Source organism: Urocitellus parryii, chromosome 1 (genome assembly GCF_045843805.1).
Source record: "Urocitellus parryii isolate mUroPar1 chromosome 1, mUroPar1.hap1, whole genome shotgun sequence".
Classification (NCBI taxonomy): domain Eukaryota; kingdom Metazoa; phylum Chordata; class Mammalia; order Rodentia; family Sciuridae; genus Urocitellus; species Urocitellus parryii.
The window spans coordinates 76,498,328-76,511,088 of record NC_135531.1 but is presented as its reverse complement, the minus strand read 5'-3'; the positions used below and the strand labels follow the sequence as shown (position 1 = coordinate 76,511,088).

Here is a 12,761-nt window from a genome sequence, read left to right as displayed (position 1 = left end):
ATATATTCAGTCAAATTATTCAAATCAATTACTCCTTGGAGCAGGAGTATAACTATCTGAAAGGGACTAATTCTTTTGGGACACTGAGGATCACAAAAAATAACTATTGCAATAATTTCTTAAAATATAGGATTTTCACAGCAAATGTTTAAGAAATCATACTATTCTTTCTGCCTATTCATTTCTTGATATGGGAAAGACTTTTATGAAGCAAGAATATTAAAGTATTTCCTAAGTATAAGCCAAGCGTTAAGTCCAAAAGAATAATGAAGAACGGCTAAGGAAGCAGATATCCTGGAAGGCAATATATACCCAAGGAAATCATTCTGGACCACAAAAAATGAAATCAGTTGCCAACCTTAAAAGTTCAGCTTTTAAAAATTTTTAGCTCTAGTCTATATTAAGGAAAAAAAATACATTTAGACTCAGGCAGACATACACGTCCCATAAGCACTAAGCTTCTGCTTTTAGAAAGCTATACTGCTACCAACTAAAAATAAGGCCAAATAATCCACATCATAATTCTCTTTAAGCTCATTAGCAAATCAAGGTAATAAGTTAACCAAATAAGTTAATTTCCAAAGAATGATAGGCCCCTATGTGAAAAGGACTGGATTTCCAAACCATTTCACTGTTGGCAGAGCAAAGGAAAGTGGTTGGTCGTAAGAACACATAAGAATCAGTAAAGGGCTGGGGTTGTAGCTGAGTGGTGAAGTTTCCCTTGCATATGTGACTTACCGGGTTCAATCCTCAGTACAACATAAAAATGAAATAAATAAAACAAAGGTACTGTGTCCATCTACAACTAAAAATATTTTTTAAAAAGAACCAGGCAAAAATTTAAGACAATTGAAATGAAGAAGATAGCTTGTGTACCAGTTTTGAAAAGCAAACTCCCTGACCCAAGAAAGTATGCTCTTATTTGCCAGCTCTTTGGCATAGGCCTCCATTAAATGTTCATGAAAAATACTGGGGGCATGTCAGGAAAAAATACAAGCCCTCCTGTTCAGTACAGATGGGGACTGGTTGCCATTGAAGTGTATACATACAACCAGGTCCCCTTCCCTGAGCTCTTCCTTCTCTACTATAAAGGAAAAGCCTTCAGATGTTTGGAGAAGAATAAGAAATTTGTCTGCCCTCAGACCTAGGGAAAAAATACAATGTTTTTCTCTTGAAGGGGAGGGAGTAAAACTTATATCTAAGGAAGGAGCAAAAAAACTCTCCTGCTGTCCAGTCCCCCACCCCAAAAGATCCACTGTTTCTGCATGAGAGAAGCAAAAATCATCGCTATAAAGGAGAAACACAAATATCCCCTGGGAGCAGGATCTTAGAACAATACACACAGAGATATAACACTGGGGAGAGACCAGAAACTCTGTCTTGCCGAAAAAGCCTGTCCACAGATAAACAGATTTTGATTGTGGGGAGTGGGGCAGGAAGGCTAGAAACACAAATACTGAGAAAGCCCCAATCACAGGAACCAATAACATAGAGAAGGTTTAAAATGAAAGCCTATCTAGAGCTGAGAATATACACTATCCACACTCTCGGCCTATAAATGAGTAAAAAGATAGATGGGAAGAACATAAAGAGCGTACTCCTGTGCCCTTTTAGTGCAGGAACTACCAAAAGGTTAAGGCAGAGCAAGAACACTGATAAAAACCTTTCTAGTACCCAAGGTCCCAAACTAAATACAAAGAAATTAGAGTTCACTGCTGTTAGCAGCGGTGACTATAACATTAACAAACCCAAATCCAACTCAATAACTGACAAGATTAACTCAATCACCCATAATAGCTCCCTTATAGAAGAGGCAATCCCATTTTTAATATAAATATTATTCATCTTAGCCTGTATTATTCTTCTACATGCGATGTCTGATATTAAGCAAAATGCATTAAAATATAAGATATCTATAGAACAGTAAGAAAAACTTAAATCAAGAAATAAAAGAATTAATAGTATGGACTGGGATATAATTCATGTTGAAATGATCAGAAAATCACCTTTAAATAACTATGATTTAAAAGAACTTAATGGAAAAGATATACAATGTACATAAACAGATTGAGAACTCAGCAGACATCAATGAAAATGGTAGAAATAAAGGGCACTATATCAGAGAACAATTTCTTTAATAAGCTTATCAAGAGGCAGAAACAACAGATAAAAAGAATTATTGAACCTGAAGATAGGTCAAAATTTTTTCAAAAGAAGAACTGTACATGAAATAGTTGTCGAATAGAATTAAATAGTCTAAAATACATGTCATGGCTAGGTGTAGTAGACCTCTGTAATACCAGTGACTGAGAAGGCTAAGGCAGGAGGATCACAAGTTTGAGGCCAGCCTCAGCAACTTAGGGTAAGACTGTGTCTCAAAGTGAAAAATAAAAAAGGCTGGGTTGTAGTTCAGTGGTAAAATACCTCTGGGTTCAATTCCCAGTGCTGAAGTGGGATGAGGGGCAGAAGCCAGGTAATGTAGTTCCAGTGGAATAACAACACAAGATGAGACACATATAAAAAATAATGGCTGAATATTCTTTAATATTAATAAGAAAAAACTCAAATGTAAAAGAAACATAAAATACCCAAGCCAACAAATAAAAAAAAATACACACATGTATATATACATCAGTATAAAAGTGATAAAAAATAAAGGTCAGGAGAAAAACTTGAAAGAAATCAGGAAAAGAAACTACAGATAGAAAGAATGGCAGTTGATTTCTCATCGAAATTGGTACAAGATAGAAGACAATGAACAGAGCGTTTAATTACAGAAAGTAAAAAAAATAGTCAACCCATAATTTTATATCCAGGGAGGGTCTGTGTGGGAGAAAAAAAAATTAAAAAAATAAGTTTTCTCTGCTCTCACATCACAATAATCAACATAGAAAACTTCTGTTATCTCAAAATGTGAGAATTTATTTCTGTTAGCAAACAAGCAGTCAATTCTGCATCAGAAGATACCACCTGGATGTCCTCTAACCCAATTCAGTTCTCACAATGAGAAGTAAAGGTAGTGTCAAATTCCACATTTGAGGGTTCAGGACCTAGGACTGCCCTCTCCCCCAGTTTGGATGCTAACTGCTAGCCTCAGATTGTTTTATCTTTGCTTCTGACTGACCAACTATAAACCAGGGTTCAACTGGGTTTGATTAATTTGATACAGTAGCTCACAGAACTCAGAGATATGTTTATCATAAAGACTATTACAAAGGATACAGATGAACAGATGCATAGGGAAAGGCATGTGGGAAGGAGGTGGAGCTTCTGTGCCTTCTCCAGGCATACAGACTTTAGGAACTTCCATGTATTTGGCTAATCAGAAGCTCTCAGAAACCTGGGTTCCTTATGCAGGCATTGTTACAAAGATAGCTGTAAATTCAATTACCGATCAATTATCACTGGATTAAATTGTTTAAAAAAAGACACAGAGTGGGCTGGGTGCAGTGGCACATGCTTATAATCCCAGCAGCTAAGAAGGCTGAGGCAGGAGAATAGTGAGTTCAAAGCCAGCCTCAGCAATGGCGAGGTGCTAAGCAACTCAATGAGACCCTGTCTCTAAATAAAATACAAAAATAGGGCTGGGTGTGGCTCAGTGGTTGAGAGTCCCTGAACTCAAATCCTGGTACCAAAAAAAAAAAAAAAGAAAGAAAGACACAGAGTGGCCAGGTTTAAACAAAAATAAAATAAACATGATCCACCTATATGCTACCTACAAAAGATTCACTTCAATCTTTAAAAACACACATAGACTGAAAATGAGAGAATGGAAAAGCATAGTCCATGCAAATAAAAAAAAAAAAAAGCATGGCTGGCTATACTCAGACAAGAAAGATAAAGTCAAAAACTGTAAGAAAAGACCAATAAAGTCATTATATAAAGATTAAGGGGTCAATTCATCAAGAAGATATAATTGGAAGTATACATGCACCTAAATATATAAATCAAATATTAAATGATCTAAAGGAATAGATAAAATGCAATACAGTAATAATAGGAGACTTCAATATAGAGTAAATACTTTAATACTTCAACAATAGGCAGATAATCTAGAAAGACAAAAACATTAGATCTGAACTATACTTTGAACCAAATGACCTAACAGACATATACAGAACATTCCATCCAAACCAATATAAGACATATTCTTCTAGAATGCACTCAGTACATTCTCCAGGATAGTTCTATGTTATATCACAAAATAAGTCTGAACAAACTTAAAATCATTACCTACTGTCTTTTATAAACACAATGATAAAAAGTTAGACTAAATCAGTAATCAGAAATCTTTAGAAAACACACAAATAAATGGAAATTAAACAACATATTCCAGGACAAACAATGAGTCAAAGAAGAAATCAAAAAGAGACATCAAAAACATCCTGAGACAAGAGCTGGGGACATAGGTCAGGGGTAGAATGACTATCTTGCATGAATGAAGCCCAGGAGTCAATCCTGAGCAAATAAACACTTTGAGACAAATAATAATGGATATAAAACATACCAAAACCTATAGAATGCAGCAAGAACAATATTGGAGGGAAACTTATAGCAATAAAAGCCTGCATCAAAAAGAAGAGAAATTTCAAATAAACAACTTATTGTTATACATCAGAGTACCAGAAAAAGAAGAACTAAACCCAAAGTTCAAAAAATGAAGGGAATAACAAAGATTAGAGCAGAAATAAGTAAAATGGACACCAGGAAAAACAAAACAAAACAAAACAATAAAACCAAGAGTTGGATTTTTAAAAAGATAAATAAAATTGACAAACCATTAGCTACACTACAAAAAGAATAAGGACTCAAATGAAGAAACTCAAAGGTACGGAAAAAAAGAAATTATAAGTGATACCACAGAAATACAAGTCATAAAAGACTTACGAACAATTATATGCTAAGAAATCAGAAATCTAAAAAAACTGATAAATTCCTGGACACACACAACCTACCAAATTAGGAATAAAAAGAACACTTAAACAGACCAATAAAAATAATGAGACCGAATCAACAATAAGGTCTCCCATCAAAGAAAAGGCAAGGATCTAAAAGCTTTATTCTTGTTTTCCACCAAACATTTGAAAAACTAATATAAATTCTTCTCAAACTATTCCAAACAATAGAATAGGAAGGAATTTTTCCAAACACATTTTATAAGGGAGCATTACCCTGAAAACCTAAATCAGAGGGACACAAAACAACCACCACAACCAAAAAAGAAAACCACCACACCTGTATCCTCAGGGAACAGAAATACAAAAATTCTCAACAAAATAATAACAAATTAAATTTGACAAGACTTTAAAAAGATCATTCACCAGGACCAGGAATTCAAGACGGTTCAAAATATACAAATCAATAAACATGGTATATGACATTAACAGAAAAAAAAAGATCATATCATTTCTGTAGATGCAGAAAAAGTATTTGACAATGTTCAACATCCTTCATGCAAAAAATTGTAAGTAATTGATGTATAGAAGGTGCACACATTAACACAAAAAAGGCCATAACACATAAACCACAGCTAACACTATACAGGAAAGGGTTGAAAACTTTCCATCTATGATCTATAATCTGGACAAGTATGCCCACTTTTACCACTTCTATTCAACATGGTACTGGAAGTCCTGGCCAGAGCAATTCAGCAACAGAAAAGAAAAAAAACACTCAAACTGGAAAGGAGGCAAATTATTTCTGTTAGCAAAGGACATGACAGAAAAATCCCAATGAGTATCCAAAAGCTACCTAAATCAGTCAACAAATTCCAAAAAAGTTGCACAGGATAAAAAACTTAACATAAAAATCAGTAGTGTCCTCTATATTACTATGAATGAGCTGAAAAAGAAATTAAGAAACTTTCTCATTTTCAAATCTATAAAAAATAAAATAAATGTAACCAAGGAGTTAGAATCTCTCTCCAATAAAAACTATATAAAATTTCTGATGAAAGAAATTAAAGAGTATACAAATAAATGGAAAGATATTAGAGGCATACTGTTAAAATGTCCATCGTACCAAAATCAATCTATAGATTCAATAAAATCCCTATCAAAATACAATGATAGGACTGGGGTTATAGTTCAGTGATAGAGCGTTTGCTAGCATGTGAGGCACTGGTCTTGATTCTTAACACCATATGTAAATAAGCAAAATAAAGGTCCACTGACAACTTAAAAAAAAAAAAAAAGTACAATGACATTTTTCACCAAACAAGAAAAAAAAAATCCTAGTGTTTACATGGAAGCATAAAAAGACCCTGAACAGCCAAAGCAATCTTGAGTAAAACAGAACAAAGTAGATGGTATCACACTACTTGACTTCAAAATACACTACAAAGGTATAGTATCACTGGCATGCAAAGAGACACACAGATAAAATGGAACACAACAGAGAGCTCAGGAATAAGTCTATGCACTTACAGCAAACTGATTTTCAACAAAAGTGTCAAGAAAATACAATAGGAAAAGGAAAATATCTTTAGTAAGTAGTATTTGGAAAACTGAATATCCACATACTGAAAAATAAAATTAAAATCTTATCTCATACCATATACAAAAATCAACTCAAAAAAGATCAAAGACTAAAATGTTAAGGCTTGAATAGTTTACGAAACCACTTGAAGAAAAGAGAGGAAAGACTTTATTATATTGGTCTGAGAAAAGATTCTTTTGATATGACCTCAAAAGTCCAAGAAACAACAGTAAAATAGACAACTAAGATAACATCAATCTAAAATTTCAAACAAACAGTATAAGAGGAAATATTCACAAACTATACTTCAGGTAAGTGGTTAATATCTAGAGTTTATAAGGAATTCAAACAACTCTATAGCAAAAAAGCAAATAACCCTTTTTAAAAAATGGGCCGACAACCTAAACAGTTACTTCTCAAAAGACAAACAGTGGTCAACATGTATATGGAAAAAATGTTTGACACCACTAATCATCAGAGAAATGCCAATCAAAACCACTTATCACTTAACACTTGTTAGAACTGTTTTTATCAAAAGGAGGGAAAAAAATAAATGATGGCAAGTATGAAAAGGGAGCTATTACACATTGTTGAGGGGAATGTAAATTTGTACAGCCACTATGGAAAACAGTATGAAGTCTTCAAAATATCAAAAACAGAATTACCACATGATTCATCAATCTCACCATATATATGGGTATGTATCCACAGAATATGAAATCAGTATGTATAAGAGATAGCTGTGTCTCCATATTTATAACAGCAATATTTATAATAGCCGAGATATGGAATCAACTTACATGTTCACCAATTGCTGAATACCTACACAATGCAACACTGCTCAGTCATAAGAATGAAATTTTGTCATCTGTTACAACGTGGATGGAGCTAGAGAATATTATGTTAAATGAAATAAGCCAGTTATAGAGACCAATACTACATACTGCATGATTTCCCTCATATGTGCCATCTAAAAAGAACTGACATCATAGAAATAGTGAAATGGTGGTTACCAGATATTTGGGTGGTTAGGGAGATGGAAGAAGGATGGGGAGATGTTAGTGGAAGGATATATAATTATGGTTAGATAGGAGGAATATATTTTTATGTGTACAAAATAGACACACAGACTGGATAAGTAATTCCAGGACCAAGATGGTGGGAGAGTATTGGCAGGGGGACAGACAGAAGAGATAAGAAATGAATAGCTACCAATGATCATGAAGCTTCTCTTTAATGTGATGATAATGTTCTAATATTTATTGTATTGATGATTCAAAAACTCTGTGATCGTACTAAGAACTACTAGATTATATACTACAGTGAATGGCTAAATTGTATGTTAATTATATCTCAACAAAGCCATTTCATAAAAAAACCAACTATAGAAATCAATGAAATAACAAAACTAAAATAATTAAATTTTAATTTCCAATTGTTTTTTGCTAATATGTAAGAAAATAATTTTTATATAATGACGTTATCTTGTGATCTTCCTAAATTCACTAATTTAAGTATCTTTGATAAAAATCTTAATGTCTTCTTTGTTTGTTTGTTGTACTTATTACACTGGCTTACTAGCACATCTAGTAAAATGCTAAATAGAAATGGTGAATCAGCAATATATTAAAAAAGCATAATCCACCACATTGAAATACAGTTTATTTCAAGAATGTAGGTTTAACATTTGAAATTCAATCAGTATTATTCACCATATTAACAGACTTAAAGATAAAAGTGAATTATCTCAATAGATGCAGATAAAACTTTCAAAGAAATTCATTTACATGGCTTCCCAAAACAGAATGATCCTAGGAATAAATTCAACAGAATATGTACAAGATTAATAAAATGAATCTATAAAACATTAATGACAGAAACCAAAGAACACTAGAAGAGAGAGTCTACTAATAAGAAGACTCAATATTTCTAAGAACACAGTTCTCCCAGTATGAACAATGTAGGTAAAATACAATCCTAGCTTGCTTTTTTCATAGAAACTTACAAGCTGATTCTAAAAATATATGAAAATTCAAAGAATCCAGAATCACCACAACAGTTTTTTAAAAGACACAGTTGAAGGATTTTTACTATTTCATTTCAAGATTTACTATAAACAACAGTAATCAAAACAGTATGATGATGGTATATGTTAGACATACAGGTCAGTGTAACAGAATAGCAAGTCCAGAAATAGACCATACATCCATGGTCAATTGATTTTTGACCACAGTGCCAAAGTAAATGCAGAGCAACTAAACTCTCTTCCACTGCAATTGGGAATGTAAAATGGTACAACTACTTTGGAAAACAGTTTGTCATTTTCTTATAATGTTAAATATGCAATTGTCATCTGAGCTAGCAATTTCATTCTCAGGTATTTCCTAAGAGAAATGAAAACATGCCTATATGAATATTCATACTCAAATGGTCAAAGCAGCTTGGTTTGTTTTGTTTCGTTCTGTCAGAAAAACAGCTGTGGAGGGGAAGGGGATGAAGTAGCCATGGGCAGAGGAATCAACTGAACTGTCATATAATTATAAGGAAAGCCTCTCTTACTCCATCTGTGCATTAGAGCCAAATTATACCTATTGCTGGAGAGAGGTTCCTTTATATCCCAACATGAGTCAGTCATTAGATGCCCACTGCCCTCAGGTTTGGGGCATAACCTTGGATAAGACAATTCTCTTCAGCACAATTATGACATTTTGTCATAATTCAAGTATCCTTATGTTTGGTTCTGTTCCTGTCCCACTGATTCATTTGTTGATCTTTCTAACAACACCACATTATCATAATCACTAAAAACGAGCTTTATTCATATTAATAAAAATAATAAAATGTCCCAAGTACCCATTAATAGGTGAGTGAACAAACAGACTTTAATACAGCAATAGAGTAGAATACTAAACAGCAACAAGAGTGAATGGTGATACATGCAACATATTTTCAAAAATAGAGTACTAAGCAAATGAAGCTAAAACAAAGTGTGTATTCAGTATCATCCCAAATATATGAACCTCTAAAAAAAATTGACAAATCTAATCTGTAACTATAAGAAGGAAACCAGTGATTGCCCAGTATTTGTGGTCCAGAATTAAATGTATAAGGTCACAAAAGAACATTATAAGATGAGTGTAAATGTTACAGATCTTGAAACAGTGAGGGTAATATAGGTGAGTTCCTATCCAAACTTATTAAAGTGTACACTCAATATGGGTGCATTATCCATATCCATAATCATTATCCATAAATTACATTTCACTAAAGAGAATAAAACGATCCCCTCTTAAAAAAGAGTAGTAGCAGACTTGGAATACTTTTTAAACAACTGAAAGGCTTCCAAAAATATATATAAAAGGCAAAATGAAATTAAACTATGAAAACACTATGAACCATAAAGATAATATTACATAAACCTAAAAAAGGGTTCTGATAACATAATACTTTACTAGCAAAAATTTAAGAGGTTCAAACTTGGCCAAAAGACATAACATGGAAAATAAAGGAGATCAAATAGATTTTGTTTTATTAGAGACATATACTTAAACATGCAGAATGGCTTACCTCGGGGATCAAAAAGAAAATAATCACAGCTCACATTTTGACTGAACTGATAACTGCAAAAATACAATAAGGTATCCACGCCAAAATTGTTTTCTCATTCATTGCTTTAGCTTTTATGAGATCCTACCTTACAAGAGAATCACTTCGTTTATCGGCTCTAACAAGAAGGACAACTTTCCATCTGTGGAAGGCTCCTGGAGCACCAGTGCGTTTCAGTTCTTCACGCCATCTTTTAGGTGCAGATTGCATTTGAGGTGAATAATGGGAGTCTTTTTCAATTTTATATCCCCATTCATAAGTTGTTTCATCAAGCCATCTGCCACTTTTGGCACTATGAATTATGTAGTCTTTAGTCAGTACCCACTTTCCTAGAAAGGAAATGAACTGTTCATCACAGAGAAATTTTGTTTCAAATAAAGATCAAATTTCAAATAAGTCAATCTTTGTCAACATGAGATTCTTAGGCTATACTGCCAACATTATCTTTGAACTATGTTTTTCTAAATTTTTGAGAGTGAAGCCAATAACATCACTGAACATTGTATGTAATGTCTTCAGTGACAAATAATTATAATTTTAAATATTACTAATGAAGCACACATCTAAAGCTTTAAAATAAAAAATATGTGATATTATTTGAATTATTATTACTGATATCATTTACTTTTGGGCTGATATATATATTCTTTCTCCTATGCTAAAAGTCTCTCCAATAATGTTCACAGTACTGTTACACTTTGCCAAACAAATTTATTGTTAGGTAATTTTCTCTGGCATTTAATAACATTCTGTAGTTTCTATATTTGGTCATCAATGATCTTTTAAACTGCAGGGAAAATGTATGCTTTTATTTATGGGCCTTATAATGAATCCAAGAATAATGAATCAATCCTCTGGTATGTTAATCTAAAAAATAATAAATTCACTGGAGTCACATACATTTATCTGTTTTGGGGGTGATTCAATCAGTAGATTAATGATATTCCAAATCACTCACAGTAGAGACAGCCTTAAGGATTATCAGTGGCGACAAAGGGGGAGAAAGAAAGATTAAGGTCTAAATTGGGTTTACTGAATTTGGTATTTTAGGGAAATAAAATAGAATCACTATTGCTTCATAGAATGGATAGGAGAGGAAGCAGAAGGAGAACAAAAATGCTGATTATTTCCAATGACAGATCAAAGAAAAGCTAAGGTCTCAACAAAAGCTTAAGTTTTGGCATTTGGTGCCAATCTTTTTATTAAACAATTTTTTTTTCTAAATAAAACACCTAAATCTTTGGTGAAGTAAATATTTTCACCCAATTAACATATTTTCATGTATTACAAAATTTTACTCAGAAGAATAATAAAGTAGAAGTTATATCAAAGAAATAATTTAAGAAAAATATCAGGGGAAAAACCACATTTTTATCTGATATAATAAACATGCTATCTTTTCTTTAACATGAGGATTTTTTAAGGTTCAGAGAAAGGCAGTTTACTTACCTGCTGCACAAGCTGCTAAAAATTTTTCACTCTTACACAGGCGTTCAGCTATAAGATGTGTACAATTTTTGTATTTCTAGAGGGAAAAATTCACATGAAGAAATATTACTAAACTAAGATTTTCTTAATAACACAGCTTTCTATTCTTACAATATCAAGGGGACAATATTTCATGTTTAAGTCAGTATTTTAATTCTATTTTTCAACTGCACCTTGAATATTTTTATAAGCTTTTGTACTCACCTCACTCTTAATAAACGTGCAATCTAGTTTTAAAAGCAATTTGCCTAGAGCTTCCTTTTCTTCCATCTTAAATCCTGTCATCTGGATGATATGCTTTGGGGCATCATGTTCCATCTAACGTATATATGCACAGAAGATAACATGTTAAACACATTACTCACAGAGTTATTTTTTCTTAACTATGAGTACTAAAATAAAAACTAAAATTAATTAAACACATAATGAACTAAACATGTAAGGCTTAACCATAAACATTACACCAATGTTAAATTTACTTACAACAGAAACAAATTTTAAAAAGTTATCTTCTCGAAATGCGATCTTAAATAAAATAAATTTTTGTTCCTGGCTTGAACACTGAAAGTGGGCATCAATACACACATTGATGAATGAATATAATTCTTCAGAAAAAGATATATATCCATATAAATGTTAGTATAACAATACCAACTTCATTCTTAAAATGCTATTTTTTGCTAAGAGCTTTAAAACAAATACGTTGTGGACAATGATACAATCAGATTTTGTACTGATTTTTGAAGTGTTTTTGGACAGATATTAAGAATATGTGCAAGTCACTGGAGACAAAGAACACATGGTCCCACAGCATTAATACCAAATAATTTAGTACAACAGGTACACATAATGATCCTGTATAGATTCTATTCCCCATGTACATTTCTGAACATACTGAACTTCGGAATGAAAGGGGGTGGGGGAGAGAGAGAGAAAAAGAGAGAGAGAGAAGATTGGGGAGTGGAAATTAAGCTCAACCACTTACAACATTTGGAAAGACAGACAAAATTAATAGTACAACAGTAACAAAAAGGTCCTTAAAACAGAGCAAACAGCTTAAAACCAAATTGTAAAAAGAAAACTGAGCCATGGATATGCAGTCATCTTGTGGAGCCCTCAGCCAACCAGTCACCCCCTTAAATCCCCCTGCAGTGGGATTTATTAAGCATCCAGCCAGAAAGAACTTCTAG

The 12,761-nt window shown here is 32.9% G+C and overlaps 1 protein-coding gene across 3 annotated transcripts in view; it reads right to left on the bottom strand.

The window, feature by feature from the left end:
- Slf1 (SMC5/6 complex localization factor 1) overlaps positions 1-12,761 on the bottom strand; it is a 72,892-nt gene that overhangs the window by 44,777 nt on the left and 15,354 nt on the right. For all 3 annotated transcript variants that reach the window (XM_026385877.2, XM_026385878.2, XM_026385879.2), the window contains exons 2-4: positions 11,776-11,889; positions 11,533-11,608; positions 10,172-10,412 (exon numbers count right to left, since the gene is read on the bottom strand). In XM_026385877.2, coding sequence (XP_026241662.2) covers positions 10,172-10,412; positions 11,533-11,608; positions 11,776-11,889 — 431 coding nt within the window. The remainder of the gene's footprint in view (positions 1-10,171; positions 10,413-11,532; positions 11,609-11,775; positions 11,890-12,761) is intronic.